The sequence below is a fragment of the Camelus dromedarius genome, chromosome 4 (genome assembly GCF_036321535.1).
Source record: "Camelus dromedarius isolate mCamDro1 chromosome 4, mCamDro1.pat, whole genome shotgun sequence".
Classification (NCBI taxonomy): domain Eukaryota; kingdom Metazoa; phylum Chordata; class Mammalia; order Artiodactyla; family Camelidae; genus Camelus; species Camelus dromedarius.
This window is the reverse complement of record NC_087439.1, coordinates 50,917,554-50,938,683: the sequence shown is the minus strand read 5'-3', so window position 1 is coordinate 50,938,683 and position 21,130 is coordinate 50,917,554. Positions and strand designations below refer to the sequence as shown.

Genomic DNA, 21,130 nt, shown 5'->3' with positions numbered 1-21,130 from the left:
AAGTTAGACTCATAGGATGTCAGCAGAATGTCATTTTATTTTTTCTCACCTTTCTTCCTTTAAACCCACTCCGTTGAGTCAGTCTTCCTCACTCCTGGGTGAACTCTGGCGGATTCCATGGGTCTTCTGACATACTCAGGTGTTAGTCTCCGAGCTTTTTCCTTTACCCAGGATTAGAAGCCTGTGGTTAGAAGAAGGTCCTAGTGGGCTTTTTTATTCTCCACCTCCTCCCCCAAGACAGGTGCAGGGAGCAAGAGGGAGATCAGATGAAAGGGCAGAGCCTCACGTGACTGATGCTGTCCTAACTTGGTTTTAGGGCCCTCTGTATCCAACACCAACATTCTCTTTTTTTCATGAGTTGCTTTTATAAATTCTTCAGAGAACTCCCAGGGCTAGCAGTCTCCTGATGGCAATCCCTGATGTGGGTTTGCCTCTCCTGACCAACAGGTTACAATCCATTCTCAGCCCCTGGTTTCCAGTGGCCCATCCGGACCTTCCTCTGTGAGGATCAGCTCACTCTTCCAGGAAGTCCTCCTGGTCAGGGTCTGTCTTTGTCCCTTTCCTTTTTTTTTAATTATGATAAAATAGACACAGCACAGCATTGTTGTCGACCATCATCACCATCCATCTCCAGGACCTTTTCATCTTCTCAAGCTGAAACTCTGTGCCCATCAAACATGCTCATTCTTCCTTCCACCTAGCCTATAGCAACCACCATTCTACTTTGTGTCTCTGAATTTGGCTGTTCTAGATAGCTCATGTAAGTGGAATCATACAGTACTTGTCATTTTGGCTTATTGCATAATGTCTTCAAGATTCACCCGTGTTGTAGCATGTGTCAGACTTTTCTTCCTTCTTAAGGCTGATTAATATTCCATTCTAAGTATACATGACATTTTGTTCATCCATTCATCCTTGATAGACACTTGGATTGCTTCAAAGTCCTTTTAAGCCTGGATATCTTTCATGAGTCCATTTGGTTCATGGGAAAACTCACACATCTTCAACCATTAGCTTGAAGTGCAAGTTGTCCTTAAAGCAGTTCTCTCTTCCTGCCCAACTAACTGTTAGAATGTTTAGGCATGAATCAGGTACCTATCTCTGTTCCCACACTACACCCTGGGGAAATACGTGTTAGTCTCTCTGGAAGAGACCCTCAGGAAACGCTAAGAAATTCTCAGTATGGGGCTTTCTCATGAACTGTTATGCTTTGTACACGAGGCAGAGTCGGGAAACAAGCACCTAAACTTGGAGGAGGCAGAATTACTTGGGGGCATCTTCTTTCCCAGTCCTGCATAGAAGGCTTGGGGGACCTCGCATTTCCTTTAAAACGTCATGTCTGTTAGTCTCAACTAGAAACTCAGACAGAGTCTCATATAAATATCCTGTTTTGTCTACCAAAATGATTTTTTCCAGACCAAGTTACTGTTAGCCCATGATCCAGTGATTGTCCAAATGGTAGGTGTCAGCCCTGGGAAGACCCATGTTTATTTGTAGGTACAGCGGATACAGGTTATCAGTTACAAAGCCAAATACAACGCACCAGCAGAAATGGAATCGTTCCCACTTGTAAATTCTTCTTTACTGAAAACATGCTGGATTATGTAAACATTCCTTTTCGAGAAAGGGGGAAAAAAAAAAAAAAGAAACACAAATGAATTACTTTCTTGAAATAGTTATGTGGTAATTAGTTCTCCATTGTAGCCACCACTACATCATAAATTACTTTTTAAAAAAAGCTTTGGTAGCTGTTCTCTGTGAAAATTCTAGGCTCTTATTGACCTGATTTACAAATGTATGATCAAATTGTGGCTTTTAAAAAGGCTCTAAGAAAATAATCATGCCAGATTTCTTGAGCTGCTTCTTTGGATGGCACAGGAAAGACCAACTAAACAGGGAGTGTGGGCTTCAGCTTTTCACTTGCTCCTTTCTGTTGTGCAGAGAAAGGTCTCCCAGTGACGTGCTGATTGGGCTTTTGGGGGTCTAGCATAGCCCACACATTAGCGTCCGCAGGGGTGCTTTCAAAACATATTGATGCCTGGACCCTTTTCTAAACTAATTGGATCAACATCTTTGGAAGTAGAGACTGAGCACATGTAAAAAGTTCTCCTGGTGAGTCTGAGGCACAGTGCAAAGCAAGAACCATTGGTATAGAGTGATGTATTTGTGTGGTAATTTCTCCAAGTTTTTGTTTCACAAAAGGTAAACACATTATTGGTATTAGTACTTCCTTTATACATATTTGTTGAATTAGGTTGAAGATGGTAGATGAAATGAGATGGAGCTAGAGGGTGCCATCTCCTCCCTGCTTTAACTTTTTTTTTTTTGCCTGTTTTTTGGAGGTTTTTTTGGGGGGGGAGGGGATTGGGTTTGTTTGTTTGTTTGTTTGTTTGTTTGGTTTTGACAGAGGTATTGGGAATTAAATCCAGGACCTCATGCATGCTAGGCATGCACTCTACCACTGAACTATAACCCACACCCCACACACACACTCCTCCCTGCTTTAAATACTCGTTTATTCTTTGAATCCTAATGGCTTTCATTCTTACCTCGCTTTTGAGGAGTCATGTAGAAGGTTATCATCTAGAAGGTTACCTATGCTCAGTCTCCATTTTCTGTTCTTAACTTCTCTTACCTGCTCATGCTGTAGACTGATCATCCTGTCACAGAAAAGAAAGTAACCAGTCCACTATGGTAATTAGCATGTAAATGTCTAGTGTATTTCATGGCCATAGGGGAGACCAGGATCAAAAGCAAAGATAGATGATCCTTAAAAACAAGGAACAGGACAGCAATTTTAGTATTACCACAATCATCATGTAATTTACTAGGATTTTACAGATACCCATAATATATTCCACTTTCCTTAGTAAAAGGAGAAATAGATCTATTCCAGTGCCTAGAATAGTGTTTGACACATTGTAGGTCCTCAATAATTGTATGTTTATTTATACTATTTATTTATAAATGAATGAACCTAATTTCATACCTAAGTAGATACCTGCTTGGTATCTGAAGCATTTTGTGACTTGCTAACAGCTTCTGTAAACACCTGTTTTTGCAAATTTAGGACATAGTCTTGTGAAATAGCTATGAAAACTGTGATTGCCAGTTTATAATTTTGTAAATTAATTCTACGAATTCTAGGCAGCTGGCTCTGTGAGACATTCTTTGAGCTAGCACCGAGGAATTATATATATGTTTTTCTTTTGTCTCAGTAGTATCTGCAGTAGATAATTAGGGTTGCAAAGTATTTTTTTTAATTGTTTTGTTTGGAGGCTGATCAATTATAACCCTAGAAATTGTCCTGCTTTCCATGTTTTCTATTACTTCCTCCCTTGGCTTCAGTGACTGTACCTAAGTAGTTCTTCTCTGGTCTTCCATTCTGAATCTCCTCTGTTGAGCCTCTTCTAAATATTCTTTAAGTTTGAGTCATCTTGCCTGTTTGTTCCTATTTTCTCTCTACACACTCCCTGAGCAATTTCAGCTACTCATTTGGCTTCAACAGTCACATCCAACCAGATGCCCCCCAATATGTTTTCCTAGTTCACTCTTTCTCTCTCTTTGAAGCTTCAGACTTTTATTTCCGACCAACTCTTAGTTCTTGTATGTACCTCCAAAAGTTCAGTTAACATATCTAACAATCTGTGTGCTTCAGTTCTAAACATTTTGACATGGTCTTTGATTTCCCTGCTGAAATGTCCCAACTGTTATTATCTTTGACTTTTCCTCTAAATTTTTAACACACAGTTCTTCACAAGTTAGTTTAAATTCTTCATCTTTATTTCTAACATCAGGGGTGTCTGTGAGTCTGCCCCTATTGATTATTTCTTCTCTCAGTTAGGGATCACACTTTTCTGCTTCTTTGCCTGTCTTTATAAATATTTATTGCACATCTTGCGTAAAAGAACAAAAGTAGATACAAATTTTAAAAGATACTGTTTGAGCTAAATAATTACTTATTGTTGTGTTCTCTTTTTCCTAGAAAGGATATGTGATATTTTTTGTGAGGCACCTAGAGTGAAGTGCTAATTATTCAAATTCAACCATCCTTAGCTGAAAATAGGCCAAAGTTTTGTTCGTTTCAGTTTATTTCTGGTTTTCAAAAGAGATTATGGAGATCTTCTGGCTCATAATAAGGGAGCCATGCTTCTGGTTCATGAGACAGTGATGACAGTGGTTAAGGGACAAATAGTGAAGAAGAACCAGTTGATTTAAAAGCTCCAGCTGAATAAAACACCTTGGAAATGTCCTCCTCCTCCTTTTTTGTCTCACTGAAAGTTACTAACTTATTTATCAGTAAGGAAACTTCTTTTCAGCCCTAATGCCTTTGTTTCTACAGCAGATTCTAGGGGTGATAGCCTGGGTCTATGCTGAGCTCTGGCAACACAATTGTTAATTCATTCTGGTCTGAAGCAAATGCTGAGCCTGGCCAGTTGATGCAGGCCAGTTACTCCACAATGTGAGAGGGAACAGAGTTCTGTAGTGGGGCAGCCTTGCCCGAGCCTGTCTACTGCTCTGGTAAAATACTCAGCTGTGAAATCAGGTTTATAGTTGACTAAATAAGAAACTGGCTTTCACTCAATATCTTACTCAGTATCCGGATGCTGAGTATCTTGATAGTGCCATGATACGGGGGAGCAGAGAGGGGATGCACCTTTCAAAAGGTAGTAAATCACACCTAGGAACCACCTGCTGGAACCAAGCCTGTAATGGATTAGAAGAGATTGGAGCTACCTGTCTCCCATCTCCCCACTCCCCAGCCCTTCCCTGCACTGCGCTGAGTTTTTATATATGTGTGAAACTCCAGCCTGCTCATTCCAAACTCTGCCCACAGCCCCACAAGCAGCCCCCACCCAGAGGAGGCCAAATCTGGAGAAGAAGCTCATGCAGGTCCTGACAGCAGGCTCTGGCCCTGTGGGATTGCCTGGGGAAATTCTGGGGTACCTGGAGCTTAGTCTGGGTGAGCCCATGTACCTAGAACATAATCTGTTTAAACATGTCCCCTGGAACCCAGGGACTTTTCTCCCCAGGAGGGTGGACTGCAGCCCAAGAGGACGAGAGCTGAGCCCTTCATTCTGTGGGGCCTAGGCCCGGAACTCAGGTGCTCAGGGTCTGAAGCATCACAAAGATGGAGGCAAAGGCTGAGCATTTCTGTGGTTCTGATCCTTTTCTCCTCAGGTGGGGCTCGTTTTTCCATATCCCTGTGCATTGTCTCCACAGATCTCAGTCTCCACTTCTCCATCCTAGCCCAGGCACCATTCTCTTTCCCACCTCCAGTCCATCCTCCACAGCAACTGGGGTCATGTTCTACATGTAACGGGGATCTGTTTATCTAGGTTCAAGAATAGGCAAAAGTACATAATATACTAAGGGAGTGAATGCTCAGAGGTCAGAGAGGTGGCCACCTCTGGAGGAGGGTATAACTGAAGAGGAGTGCTGAAGGGGCTTCCCAGTCACAGTGACTAGAAAGCTGACCAGATTATGTCAGTTTCTTGCCCCAGACCCCTCAGTGTCTTCCCATTGTCTACAATAAAATCCTTTATTGGCCTCCAAAACCCTGGGTGGCCTCGCCTCTGCCCAGTGCCCCCTCCTCATCTCGGGTCTCCCCTGCCTCACTCACATTGCCCTTCTAGGCGACTTTGCCTTCTGCCCAAAATACCTTCCCTTTACCCCTTGTCCTGGCTAGCTCCTTTTTATTTGCTGGGTTTGGCTTAGAAAGGGAGTCTCTAACCCACTTTCCTGCCACCTCTTCACATTCTGCCCACCCACATTGTCTCTTTCAGCATTTTGCTAGTTGACTTTGTAGCAATTGTTTCAATGCATATGTTTGCCAGTTTAGTGTGTGTCTCTACTGCTAAAACAGAAGTTCCATTAAGACAGGGACCATGCGCATAGTGCTTGGCACAAATTAAATCCTCAATAGATATTTCTTGATTGAGTGAATGGGCTAGATACCCCAGCTGCATGGATGCTGTTCCAGGGCTTACTCCCACAAATCTAACCTGGTCTTAGTAGCTACCAATCTGGCCCAGACAGGTTAAAAATTGTCCTTATTAAGTCTTACATTTGGACTTCCCTTTCCTCCATGTCAACCCTCCAGCTGTCCCTGTGGCCCCAGTCAATTTGACAGTGGCCCAAACTAGGCCCGGTCCTTTTTTTCCAACTGAAGTATAATTGATTTACAATGTTATGTTAGTTTCAAGTGTATAGCAAAGTGATTAAATTATATATATATTCTTCTTCAGATTCTTTTCCACTATAGGTTATTACAAGATATTGGATATAATTCCCTGAGCTACACAGTAGGACCTCATTGTTTATCTATTTTATATGTAGTGTATGTGTATGTTAATCCCAAACTCCTAATTTATCCCTCCCCATACCCCTTTCCCCTTTGGTAACTATCCTTTGTTCTCAGTGTCTGTAAGTTTGTTTCTGGTTTGTAAATAAGTTCATTTGTAGCTTTTTGTTGTTTTTAGATTCCACATGTGAGTGATATCATATGATATTTATCTTTCTTTGTCTGACTTACTTCAGTTAGTATAATAATCTCTAGGTCCATCCATATCACTGCAAATGGCATTATTTCATTCCTTTTTATGGTTGAGTAATATTCCATTGTATATATATACCACATCTTCTTTACCCATCCATCTGTCAGTGGACATTTAGGTTGCTTCCATGTCTTGGCTATTGTAAGTAGTGCTGCTCTGAACATTGGGGTGCACATATCTTTTTGAGTTAAAATTTGATTTGGATATATGCCCAACAATGAGATTGCTGGATCATATGGTGATTGTATTTTCAGCTTTTTAAGGAGCCTCCATAGTGGTTGCACCAAATTACATTTCTACCAACAGTGTAGGAGGGTTCCTTTTTCTCCACAGCCTCTTCAGCATTTATTATTTGTAGACTTTTTAATGATGGCCATTCTCACTGGTGTGAGGTGATACCTCATTGTAGTTTTGATTTGCATTAGTTTCTCTAATAATTAGCAATATTAGCATATTTTCATGTGCCTGTTGACCATCTGTATGTCTTATTTGGAGAAATGTCTGTTTAGGTCTTTTGCCCATTGTTTGATTGGATTTTTTGTTTTTTGTTTTTTGTGGGGTTTTGTTTTTTTTTTTTTTGATGTTAAACTGTATGAGCTGTTTGCATATTTTGGAAATTAATCCATTGTCAGTCTCATTGTTGGAAATATTTTCTCCCATTCTGTAGGTTGTATTTTCACTTTTTTTATAGTTTCTTTTGCTGTGGAAAAGCTTTTAAGTTTAATCAGGTCTCATTTGCTTATTTTTGCTTTTATTTCCATTATCCTAGGAGATGGATCAAAAAAACATATTGCTGTGATTTATGTCAAGCAATTTTCTGCCTATGTTTTCCTCTAGGAGTTTTAGCACATCTAGTCTTACATTTAGGTCTTTAATCCATTTTACATTTATTTTTGTATAAGATATTAGAGATTAGTCTAGTTTCATTCTTTTACATGTAGCTGTCCAGTTTTCCCAGCACCACTTACTGAAGAGACTATCTTTTCTCCATTGTATATTCTTACCTCCTTTGTCATAGATTAATTGACCATGGGTTTATTTCTGGGCTTTCTATCCTGTTCCGTTGATCCATGTGTCTGTTTTTATGCCAGTATCATACAGTTTTGATTACAGTAGCTTTGTAATACAGTCTGAAGCCAGGGAGTGTGATTTGTCCAGCTGTGTTCTTCTTTCTCAAGATTGTTTTGGTTATTCAGGTTCTTTGTTTTTCCATACAAGTTTAAAAATATTTTGTTCCAGTTCTGTGAAAAATGCTATTGGTAATTTGATAGGGATTGCACTGAATCTGTATATTGCCCTGGGTAGTATGGGCCTGATTCTTTCTTATTCCTTTTACTCCAGAGGGCTCTCCCAGCAAAATCACACTTCTTCAAACAAAGTTCTCCAGGGTATTCCTGCATAATCAATGCAAATAAACAATGTAGCCCTCTCCCAAATCATCAACCACAATGATTATGCCTTGTTGATTGTGTGAAAACCATGAGGGGAGAGGTATAGAAAAGAGACATATATAAATATTCAATAATGAGCTACTTGGAAGTATGGCATTAAGTGAAACCAAATTACCAGATATTTCAATTATAGACTTGAAAAAACATTGGCACATATTATAGTTGTTTTAGAAATAGCAATAACTAATCCAGGTTGTTCAATTAGTCCAGAAGAATGCTATGTTCTCCTCTGTTGCTGTTAACAAACAGGAAAATAAGTAAGCAAGGAGTTCATTAGAAAAGCATTTGTGAAACATTAATACATTTAATAACCTACATGATTAAGAAAAACAGCCTCACTTTAAAACATAATGTGGGGAGTAATACAATTGTGAGAAAGTAACATTTATTTTGAAACAGTTATAAATTATAGTCCAGTATGCATATGTATAGAGTCATACTGAATCACACTAAGAAATAATCAAAAAACCCTTTTTATTTTAGGTATTAATGGCTGAGATCTTTTATTAGAGACTACTGAAAACTTTAAAAATTAGAACAATTATTACCATCTACAACTTTTTCAAAAGGAATAGGCTGTTTTTTTCACCCTAAGGACATCAAAATGATTGAAATTTGTAACGGTTCCTAAAATTATGGAACAGAAATAACCCAATCATAATTCTTCGCTTACAATAATCTTCTTCTGTAGTTATCAGAATGTGTAGTCAAATCAACAATATTTAATGACTATATACTACATACATTATGTATGTTAAATATAAAGAATTTAATAAGGATATACTATAATTCCACTTATTTAGAGAGCCTGCCTACCAAACACAACTCTTTGAAATACAGAAGAGAATCAGGAAGTAAGCAAAAGTTGAACAAACATCATAAAATTCATATACCAGAGCTCATATATTGGACTCATTTGCTCTGATTTCAAAAACAATTCTAATACAACTTGCTGTTTGATTGCCTAACCCTTTGTGACAATCTTTGAAGCGCATCACCAAATATTTTTGATTCTTTGTCTTCTGAGCCCATGGTAGGGCTACACCTTCCAAAACTCCCTTGAAGTTAAGTGAAGCCATGGGACTTGCTCCAGCTAGTGAAATGTGAGTGGAAAATGCAGATATTTCCTGCCTTTTGCTGATGAGGGAGCTGAGACTCACATAGGCTAGGTAATTAAGCCAAAGTTACAAGGCTAGTGGAGCCAGGATTATGAGCTCTAGCAGTCTAACTCTAAAGCCCTGTGCCCAGCCAGCAAGCTATACTGCTTCCCAGTGTTGCTGTACTGTGTTGACAAGTTAAGAAAATGACTAAATGTAAGGAAATGGCCTGCCCTAAGAGTGCTGTAGATAATCCATAAAGCAGTTAATCCACATAAGCAAAATCAAGTACTACTACAAACCCCTACAGACAGAGAGAATGAGGATATTCTGTAAGCCAGTGCGATTCAAGGGTTGAATTCTGATTTCTGTGCTCAGGAATGCCAGAGAGTTGACTGACACGATGACATTATTTTAAACAGTATCTTTACCAAATTGCTTTCATAAGCCAAAGGGTTCTAAGCATATTAACTGAAACTAATTTCATAACATTTTTCATCTCTATTTCCAATGTAATTAAGAAATGAAAAGAAGTATAGTCATGAAAAGTGTGACTACAGCAAGGATTCACTGTATAGCAGAGGGAACTATATTCAATATCTTGTAATAACCTATAATGGAAAAGAATCTGAAAAAGAATATATATATATATAAACAACTGAATCACTTTGCTATACATCTGAAACTAATACAATGTTGTAAATCAAATGTACTTCAATTAAAAGAAAAAGTATAATTAGCAAAATAAAACTAAAGAAACATTTCTAACCCTCTTAAAAGAAGCTATTGTGGTTATACTGGTATTTGGGAGAAGACCCAGACAAACTTTGTCTTCTTTTTCTCTGCTCACTTCAACATCCAACTGGTAGCCTCGACTCTAATCCAGACTTTCTTAACCTGGACTCCATGGATGGGAATTAGAACAGTGGTTCTCACGGTGTGGTCCCCAGACCAGCAGCATCAGCATCACTTAGGAACTTGTTAGAAATACAAATTCTCAGGTCCCACCCCAGACATGTTGAACCAGGAACTTTGAAGGCGGGACCCAGCCATCTGTGTTCTGATGCATGCTAAAGTTTGAGAACCACTGAGCTGACGAATGACTTAGGAGGCATATGAGTACTTCTGGAGTGTAACAAGGTGGGTGAAGTATTATCTAACTTAGCCACTGGAATTCTATGGGGAAATCCCATTCTGTATGAGAAAGGGGGAGAATTTTTTAATTTTACATTTGAAATGGAGAAAGAGGGTTTAAAAAGTAAAAGGGAAGATTATATTGGAGAGAAGCCAGAAAAATGAAAACAGGCTAAGATTTATGAGGTTAATGGTCAGTGAAATGCCCTGTCGATGGAAAGACCAAGAGACATTTTGAGAACTATGAGGCTGACATTTTATTTGAAATGATGAAATGCCATCATTTGTTTTTCAAAAAGAAAGAAAGAGAAAGAGAGAGAAAAAGAGAGGAAAGAGAGGAAGGAGAGAGAGATAGGAAGGAGGGAGGGACAGAGGGAAGGAAGAAGGAAGAAAGGGAAGGAGGGAAAAAACAAGAAAAGAAAACCTTCTTCAAGATCTCCTAAAGTCATGAATGCTTGATGTGAGAGGACCTTTTGTAGAAATTGAAGAGAGAGTTGAATTTTGCATATTGGTGTGACGATTATAGCAGATACAGTACAAGAATACATAAGAACTTGAAGGCCAAGGTAAAAATATAAACCTACCAGGAATGTGTAGATATTTTGAAAAAGGCTTTGAATTTCCATAGCCTTTCATAGTTTCAGAGGTTCAAACAAATTTACCTGGATTTTAAAAGACAGGGTTTGGTCGACACTGGAAATACAGAGATCTGGAGATGGCATAGAATGGGAAGCCCCGTTGAAGGTTGATATTGTTTTATTTATTTATTGCTCCTTAACACCTATCCTGAAATTTAGTGTCTTAAGACACAATAATTTTCCTCATGATTTTGTGGGTCAGGAATTCCAAAAGGGCTAGGGTAGGTGGTTCATCTCTGATGCACATGGTGTCAGCTGGGATGGTTGAGGCTGGAGGCTGTGTTTCAAGGTGGGTTCTTCACTCACTCACATGTGTGGCTTCGTGGCACTCCTTGGCCTCTCTCCTTGCATTTGATGTTTCATCCTTCAGGTTTCTCCATGTGGCTGAAGCTTCTTCTCACTGTAAATAGAACTTACATACAATGGCTCAGGGGTACAAGAGATAATGTTTCAAGGGCTGGGAAATAGCAGCTTCCAGTCTCTTAAGGCCTGGGCCCAGTGCAGCTGGAATAGTCCCAAACCCTACCTAAAGCCAGGGAGAAAGGATGTAGACTCCACCTCTTATGGAAAGAATGTCAAAGAATGATCTGCCACAGATAATAATTTGGATGTAGTTTCAGAGTACCTGTTAAGTTTCAGGATTTATATAATACAAGATATATTATCCTCTAGAAAATGTACAGGCACCAATATTTAAAAAATTATGAGCAAAGGGTGAAAGATTGTTTGGGTAGCCATGGAGTGAATGCCAATGTTGTCACTGTAGTATAGCTAAATGGGTAATATGCATAATTATGAAAGTACTTTAAAGGCTTGCTTTTCAAAATTAGATTGAAATTTGGAGCATGATTACCAATATTAACATTTCAGTCTGGTAGTGATATAGAATGATTAAAGTAAGTCTTTGCTTTGGGCGGAAAAATGATGAGTTCATCCCTCATCCTAAGTTGAGGCCTCTCTCAAACCACTGGGAAGTGCCTTTGTACTGACTCCGTGCCTTCGAATCAAACATATGTAAAAATAGCATGTCTATTCTGTCAAGATGATTAATCAAAAAAGAATCCAGGCAAGATGGGCAGGGCTGACACTGACCTAGAAGTCGAAGCTTTTTATATGGGAATATTGTTGTCAAGATGGATTTCAGTATAAGAAGCTCTTTGGAAAGCTCCTTTTACAAATCACATTTCCCTGAACACAATTTAATAGACCCTTTTATTTTCTTCCTGTTTCTATATTAACAGGAAGCCTGTTTTTTCAGAACCAAGACAATTCTTTTAAGTGCCTAAGAAGATGAACCCAGTAAGAACTTAATACTTCCTTGTAATTGTGCTTTCTTATACCCTCTACTCATTTGTCCTCCTAGTCAAATGGAGAACCCTTAGCCCCCTACCTGAGAAGGTCACTCTTGCTTATCTCACAAAGGGCCAGAGGCTGGCTCCAGAGCTAATAGGTTTATTGCCAGTATAACTTTCACCTACTACAAAATGAAATTGAAAATTAAAATTACATATATGTTTTAAATATATCCCTAGTGATTTAAATTTAGATATCTATAATTTTCTCAAAATATATTTTACATCACTTTTCATCAGTATAGTCCTAGACTAAATTAATTTGAGCCAGAGTCATTTCTTATATTCTGATGTTTCCAGTGGTTGCAAATACATAGCACAGCTGCCATCACTCTTCCTTCCCAATGCCCATGGAAGACATCACTAATCGGTCACAGCATACCTTCCTCCTTAGCTCCTCCTTAAGCCTCAACAATAATTTTCAGCACAGGACTTCACACAACTACTAGCAATCAAATAAAACTGAGGCTCCAAATAAAATTTATTTGCCAAGATAAGAAAAAGAAGACCAAAATATCTATCACACAATGGCTTACACATAGTAGGTACACCATCAATATATGTTGATATGATAAGCCCTTCTTTCCTGCATGTAATAGTTAAAAAGCAACTGATCTTAAAGTTACCCTGACAATTGATTATTTTGTTTATTACCCCAGATTCCACAGGTATTTTTTAATTCTATTTTAAATTCAGAAAGTTTTCATCTTTTTTAGAATTAAAAAAAAAATTTTATGACAGATATAGACCAGAGGTCGTGAAAACAGATCACACAGCAGACAGTTTTTTAAATATCTGACAGTGGAAACTGATGCTTTCTCAGTTTCTATGCATTCGTTCAGGTACAGTGTCCTTGAAGCCTGTCATCCTCTTGTTAAGAAATCCTGGAGTGTGGCTCTTCACTCAGTTAGATGGCACTTCTGTCAGGTCACCCCAGGTAAATTGACTTTTCATTCCTTGTGGTTTGTCACCGTTCCTGGCTGGAGGCCTACAGCTGACAGCAAAGTCTCTTTATGGAGCTTATCAGTATAACTCATTTGGGATTTTACTTCAGATCACCTTAACCTAACTCTATCAGTCTATTTTCCAAGTGCCACCAAGTGCCACGTTGCCACCTGAATCATAAACATATCACAAATAGTCATGCAGCCTGAGACAGACAGTCTGGGTCCTCGGTGAGGTCTGTGTTCCTCCTCCCTGTTAAGCGGTTCTTTATGTTTGTGCTCCTTGCAGCCAGCATCTGTAATGGTCCATTTCTCATTCCAGGAGCAAATGGCTGCCCAGAACTACAATAAATTAACATTCAAAACTACTGATGTGAGAGATTTGCCCTTGGCTACTCAGGGGCAGTTCCTGGGATTGCAAGGCAAGCATTTGGCTCTAGTCTTGAACTGCATATGGCAGAGGACAAGGCTTGATACAGTGGCCCTATTTCATAGCGCTGCCCATTGTTTTGCTTTTGAACTGTAGTTAATCACCTTTTCCTGCTGTGGGAAATTGATGTGAAAACACAACTTCTTTATACCGTCTGTACATGAGTCTGATAATTGCTTTGTCTTGCATTTTCTTGCTTTTTTGTTTTTCTAGAAGCAAGTTCAATCCAGGAGGTAACTGAAGTTGGTAGTGTTTTGCAAATAGTGACTTATTTTTGGAACTATAAAGATTTCCTACATCAGAGCTCACCAATGAAACTGAGTCACTAGATTTTACTTTAAGATATTTTTCCAAATACAGACACAAAAGATAAATCTATCTGGGATAGAAATTTTCTTGTGAAAGTTTAATGTTTGTTGAGTGTTCTGTGGGTCAGCTGTTTACTTTTGTATGTAAACTTTATACAAATTTTATTTGACTGTCAAAAAAATTTGTGAGTGTGTATATTATGACTAAACTCTCATAACCTAACAATGTTCCTCAGAGAGAAAGTATTTATACAGTTAAAATTTGCAGATACTTCTTTTTTCAAAATCGTTACAGTGCATTCAATTAAAGTTTTTTTTACTCTATCAAAGATATTATTACTCAAAGATGGATGATGTACCTAGAACCTTGATATGAGATACATATCTTAGGGAATTCTTATAAAATTAATATAGTCTGGAATCGTGGAGGAAGCTTTAACCTATCCAAGAGGATTTGACAACAATAGTAGTTAAAAAAAATTTCTTTAACTTGTTTTATCCTCAACCATAGAAATTTGCCTAACTTTTAGTCATTAGCTGTGCTGTATGGTTTACATATGTATACGTACATACACATACACTGTAATAATTCTATTTAGAATATTGGTTTTGCTAAAAAGTGATCAGAGTTTGCTTTTGTTATATTTCCTTTAGATTTTTCCGTAGATTTTTCACAGATCTTAGATTAATGAGGTTATTTGTCATTGCTAAAAATATTCTAGACTTGAGACGTTTAATAGGTTTGCCAGATAAAATACTGTGAAGAAAAAGTCACTGGGAGTTGTTATGGGGCTGAGGTTGGCGGAGGAATATAAATATTTTGGGATGTGGCTTAGAGTTTTTCATATTTGTTTCCAGCCTTCTTAATTTGGAGAGAGTAGAAGTGGAGCTGCCAGGTAAAAACACAGGGCACCCAGTTAAATTCGAATTTCAGATCAACAAGGAATATTTCTAGTAGAAGTATGTCCCAAAGAGTGCAACTATTGTTTACCTGAAATTCAGATTTAACTGGATATATTTTTATTTGCTAAATCTGGCAACCCTACTTACACTGTTCAGTTCATGCTCTAAGATGTATTATGACTTTATTGAGGAAAAGGCGTAAATTAAAGCCACTAGTAATACAAGCAGAGAAGCTTGTATTCTCCATTCGAGAAATGGAGAGATTCTTTTATTTTAAGATCATTTTTATTTTCTATTGCTTGATTCATCAAATACTTACTGAGTGACAGTTAAGTACCAGGCGTTCTCCTAGGGATAAGATATTCATCGATGACCAGAGTCAAATCTGATGCTTGCCTTCATGGGGCTTACAGTCTAGTGGGGAGGAAGGTGATGAACAAGCTAGCAAATAACTCCAACTGTGGTAAGTTGCATGAAGGAAACAGCCTGTTAACACAGAGAATAACAGTGAGGGAGGTATTTTCTCAAGGCACTCGGAGAAGACCTCATTGAAGAGGTGACATTTAACCTAATTTCAGGAGGATGGAAGTACCAACCAGGTGATGAAGTCAAGGAAGGCTCTAAGGAAGAAAAGAGCTCAGTGCATAGAAAAACCAAAAGGAGATGAGTGTGGCTGGCGTGTGGAGAACAGAGAATGCACAGCACCAAGTGTGACTTGAGAGAGTGCCGAGGGCCAGATGGTGCAGGGCCTGTTAGGTCACCGGTTGGGATTTGGATGTTAGTCTGAGTGTAACGGGAACCACTGGTGCATATTCATCTAGGGGGTGGCAAGATCCGATTTATATGTCTTAAACATCTCTCTGGCTGATGCAGGCCAAAGAGATCGGAAGAGGCCAGGTGTAGAAATGCAGATTATTGCCAGAGCCCAAAAGGGAGAGGCTGGTGGCCTGGACCTGGCTAGCAGAAATGGAAATGGAAAGAGTCAAAACATCAGACTGGAAATGACATGTTCTTCTGCTGGATTCAATGTGAGGGGAAGGCGGGGGGAAATCAAGGATAGCCTTCTCGTTTCTGGTCTTGACTGGATGGAGTTTCATTGTTAGAGCAGGGAAGACTGGGAGAAAACTAGATTGATGACATTTGTTCCCTATGGCTTCTGTGACAAATTACTACAAATGTTGTGAATCAAAACAGCACACACTTATTATCGTAAACTTCTGGAGGTTAGAGGTCTGAAGTGGGTCTCCTTGAGCTAAAATCAAAGTGTCAGTAGGGCTACATTCCTTCTAGGGGAGGCTCTGGGGGACAATTCTTTTTTTTTTTTTTTTTTTTTTCCTTTTCCAGTTTCTAGAGGCTGCCTGCATTTGTGGGCTCATGGCCCCCTTCTATCCTTAGAGTTAGCAGTGGAGGGTCAATATTTCTCACATCACATCACTGTGGTTCTGACTCTCTTGGTTTCCTCTTTGACCTATAACGACCCCTGTGATTACATTATGCTCACCTAAATCATCCAAGATAATCTTCCCACCTAAGGGTTAGCTGATTGGCAACCTTAATCCCCCCTTGTCATTAACGTAAACACATACACAGGTTGCAGGGATTGGGATGTGGACATCATGAGAGGACAAGGAGCATCTTTCTGCCTGCCACACATGGGGAAATCGACATGTGTGTTTAGACATGTTAAATTTGAGATGCCAGTGAGTCAACCAAGTAGGAAGTTAGTGATGTAAGCAGTAGGATATGTATGTGAGTTTGAAGCTCAAGGAAAGCTTACAGCTAAGTTTGGAAGGAAGTTGTCAACCTAGGGACAATGTATAAAGGCATGAACATGTATGACATCACTGAAGGAGAGACTGAGCCCAGCAGACTTCTACATTTAGAGTTAAAGGACACGGGGAAAGAACAGACAGAAAAGGAGGACGTGAACCAAAATAATGTGGTGTCAAGAAAGCCCAAAAAAGAAAATTCTTCCCAAAAGACAAGAACGATCAACTGCATTCAGTATTGCTGCAAAGACATTTGCAGATTGTCCAGCAAGATTTGGATTTGACTGCAAGAAATTGAAAACTTTGACACAGCTGTTTTAGTGGAGGCTAAGGAGTGAATGGGACATGATCACTGATCACAAATGGTGAGGAAAAGTCTTGTGTGTCCTCCACAGCCTTTGTAGATGCTTGTTAAAAACAGTGAGGTGATCACATTTGATCAGAGGCTTCACTACACTAAGAAGCTAGTTGCTAAACAAGATCACTGTTGTGTATTTTATCTGATCAGAATTATGTGATAGCCATATTGATGGTACACATGAAAGGGGTACCGATATTGCTGGGTTCCCATAGCTGTGCTCTGTGTGTAAAGTGAATCCTGAGGGTAATTGGAGCAATGAAACATCACCACCTTCCTGATGTATCCCAGGAAACCCTTTGGGACCAAACAGCAGAAACTGTTTGGAAGAAGAAAATCAGAGTATTTTATAGCAAGACTCAGGGATCCCCTTTTCTTGAGGAATCTGCTCCTCTGGCTTGTTGCCCTTCTAAGGATTCTTAGAGGGGACAATGCTATACCCTCCCAGACTGTGGTTTACCAAAGGGCCTACTCCTGCAGGAACAAGGCACCCTCATTTGCTGAGGATTCCTGCCTGCTTATCCACAAGGGACTGTACTCTTTCAGAAGGTGGTTACGAGACTCTTGTTTGAGGTAGTTCTTCTGCTCCCTTTACTGGTTCTCAGAGTCTTACAAAAGGAAATAAGAACTCTCAGCACAAAAAGACTCAAAAGGTAAACCCAAAAGCTTCCTTATTGTTAACTTGGTCAAATTGGACAGAATAAATAAAGTCCTATGAACTTGCTAGCCAAATTTCAGAAATGGAGACCTGATTGCAATAAAGAGGCATTTATTGGAGATTTGTTAGGACTGCAGCCCAGGAGACACAGCTTCAAGAAGCACTTGAACTGTGTTCTGCTGGACTACAAAATGGACAACGCTTATGAAGTCAAGAACCAGGAGGCCACAGTTAGTTACAAGAGTTGTTTATCAAGAATTATAATTGGAGCTGGCAAGAAGTAAGGGTGCTTGTTAAGCAAGAATTGTTCCAAAGTGGTTGCTTAGTTACAAGGGAGGACAAGCTTGAGACCACAAGGTTGCAGCTAGCAGATGTTGTTTTAAAAATGGCTGGTGTCCTTAGACTTGGTATAGTTTACAGAAAGTTCAAGTTCTCAGTGGTACAGGGATGTATCTGAGACCAGATTCTCATTGGCTGTCAAACTCCATGTTGTATGTCTGAACTATGATTACTCCATTATGATTTTAATTTATCATCAGACTTAATGGATTAGCAAGTATTAGAGGCTTAAAATCTTGGCATGAACTCCAAAAGGATGTTGGCTCCAAGTTATGGCCCAGGGAAATTTAAGAATCATGACAAAATAACCAAGGCATTTATTTCATTGAAATCTTAATCTCACACCATACACAAATTTAATTTCAGATGTATCGTAGACCTAAACATAAATGATAAAATTATGAAAATTTTAGAAGCTAACACAAGATATGGATTCATAACTTTAGGGTAGACAAAATTTCTTAGAAAGAACACATGAAACAATACAATACACAAAAACTGACAATTCACACTTGATCAAAATTGAAAACTTTTGTTTCTTAAAAGAAAATTGGGTTGGTAAAAGGGTACAGGCTTTCAGCTATAAAATGAGTAAGGTCTGAAGATCTAACATACAACATGGTGACTATAGTTGATAACACTCTACTGTATAACTGAAATTTGCCGAGAGAGTGGAACTTAAATGTTCTCACACACACAAAAAAGACAAATATGTGAGGTAATGGATGTGTTAACGAGATGGTGGGAATGCTTTCATTACTGAAAAACAGCGTCTGCCATGGTACACACACACACACACCACCTTTTAATTTATTTATGGGTCCAGAGCATTTCACAGGACAATTATTCACATCCTTTGGGAACTGTGGTCTTGAGCCACATCATGTCCCTTTGATAAAATAAATACCTATAAAAATATGCTAATATAAAATACTTAGCCTTTAACATGGGCTGTAATTCCGTTCCACATTGTCATAGATTCCACTGTAGTTGCACAGATGACAATATGTGTCACAAGACTGTGACTGGAACTTTCTCATTATACATTAACATCCTCTGTTATGTCAAAGTGATATACGTGAGTAAGGTTTATTTTTAAGCCAGGAGAATTTCAGAAAATAGAGGCATAACTAGTTATTAAGTATTTCCCTCCTCCTTTTTTTTCTGATCCAGGTGCTGTCTTACCATGCGACATGCTCAAAAGCTGAAGTTGACAAGTTTAAGGTAAGGAAGCAAATGGTGCTCTTTTAGTGCCTAAAGGTAAACTTCTCTGGGCTTTCAGACCCTGGTCACTTGCCGCTGGAATTGGTCTTGCTGGAGGAATAGAACTGGGTAAAGGCGTGCTTGGATATTTCGGCTTTAGAGGGGAGGAGGGACTTATATATAGTTGAGTAGCTTCTTCATGATCATTTAAATGATTCAGCATTTATTTCATTCCATTTGTTTAGTAAGCAGTATATCAGAAAAAAAAATCTGTGTAATATGATGTATCAGGACCCCTGCTTTTGGCATTGGTCTTATCTCCAACTTTCTGTTCACTTAAGATCTTGGGGCCTATATCTTCATCTGTAAAAAAAATAAGTAAAGAGATTAGGATACTAGTAAATAACATTTACCAAACACTTACTATGGACCAGGTACAGTACAAAGCATTTAACCTGTATTAATTCATTTGAGTGTTGTAATCCCGTAAAGTACGTAGTATTTTACAAATGAGTAAACTGAGGCACAGAGAGGTTGAGCAGAAGGGCCAAGGTCAAATGGTTGTAAGGGGAATAGCCAGGCAATCTGGTCTTGGAACTGGAGTTCTTAACCATGCTTCACTGCTGCCCAGCGTGACCCCCTTACAGCTCAGATGTGCAATGAGTCTGTGAATGTCTCGTAGATATTGGAACCTGCTTTTCCTTCCTTTTGAAAGTTTTGGTGTCTGCCTTTTTAAGTTTTTGTGGAAATTTAGAGAATTATCAGGCAAGCTACCACAATCACAAGAAAGATAATGTATTGTATCGTAGTCTTTGTGTGTAATAACACTTGAGGATGGCTATTTTCTGAGAGTTTCATTGGCACGTAGATACATTCGTCTTCCCAGGAAAAATGGCCCGGCGGGCCTGATGATTGAATTATATCATTAGAGTTGAGTCACACTACTTAAAATAGGAAACAAGACCCCACACTCAGAGTAGAGGCGAAGGAACTGCTAGGAAGAGCAGGCAGCAGCACACCTACGGCTGGTGTAAGGTGAGCCGCTTGGGCTCCATCCAAGGAAATGGTTTCCTATTGGCTTGGAAAGATGCTTAAGAAAAGACCTGCCATGATGACCCAAATCAGAAGGAGAGCCATGGTGCCGCACAGCAAGAAGTGATAGCTAACAACAGAGGAAGGAGCCAGAACAGCCAAAAACACAGCCGTCAGGGCCCATTTGTTGTAGAGGGAGATGTCCCAAGGCAGCGCTTTTTGTACATTTTGTTTACTGCTCTAACTCTACCGCCTTTCTCAGCTCTTGGAACGTAGTAGCACTCAATAAATACTTGTTTAATGGATGAATGAATGACTACATAAACCCCAAAAGCATTAGTGTTCTATAACTCAAAACAATTATTCATTAAGAAAATGCTAAAAAAGAAATGATTATGTATCATTATTTCTCTATTTTAGACATATTTTACAAACATTTCCATCAAAAATATTTAAAGCTTTTTTACTTTAGTCAAGTTTAGTTACCTAGAAATTCTGTTTATGGAAATAACTTTCCATAAATATTTTACTGTTTTGTGTTTCATATTTTTACTGTTTCATAATTACCATCATTGCTAAAAAGAGAGATGGGACAGGCAGGGAGGAACACAGCAAAGCTCATAATGGTCTAAATGTGATTTCAAAGAGCTATCTGATGGAACATGTCCTGAGCTATTGCAGGCCAAAATCAATAGCTATCTAGTCTCTAAACGGATTGCCCTATGTTCAGGCTTAATTCTTTGCTTAAAGTAAGAAAAACATCATTGTCTTGGAATTCATCATGCTTTTCTATTTTTAGCTCACAAACATACTAAAAATATGATGTATTTAAATTTGAGAACAAAGGGTTATTTCATCCTAAAATTATCAAAATTATTAACTAAGCCGATTCATTCTAGATTTTATCCTGTGCGATATTAGTGAATATCTTATTACAGTGTAATTGAGATATAGTGG

General features: G+C 38.8%; 1 protein-coding gene across 2 annotated transcripts in view; it reads left to right on the top strand.

The window, feature by feature from the left end:
- Positions 1-21,130, top strand: part of PDE11A (phosphodiesterase 11A) — a 360,789-nt gene that overhangs the window by 215,170 nt on the left and 124,489 nt on the right. For both annotated transcript variants that reach the window (XM_064484931.1, XM_010991251.3), the window contains exon 10: positions 19,112-19,162. In XM_064484931.1, coding sequence (XP_064341001.1) covers positions 19,112-19,162 — 51 coding nt within the window. The remainder of the gene's footprint in view (positions 1-19,111; positions 19,163-21,130) is intronic.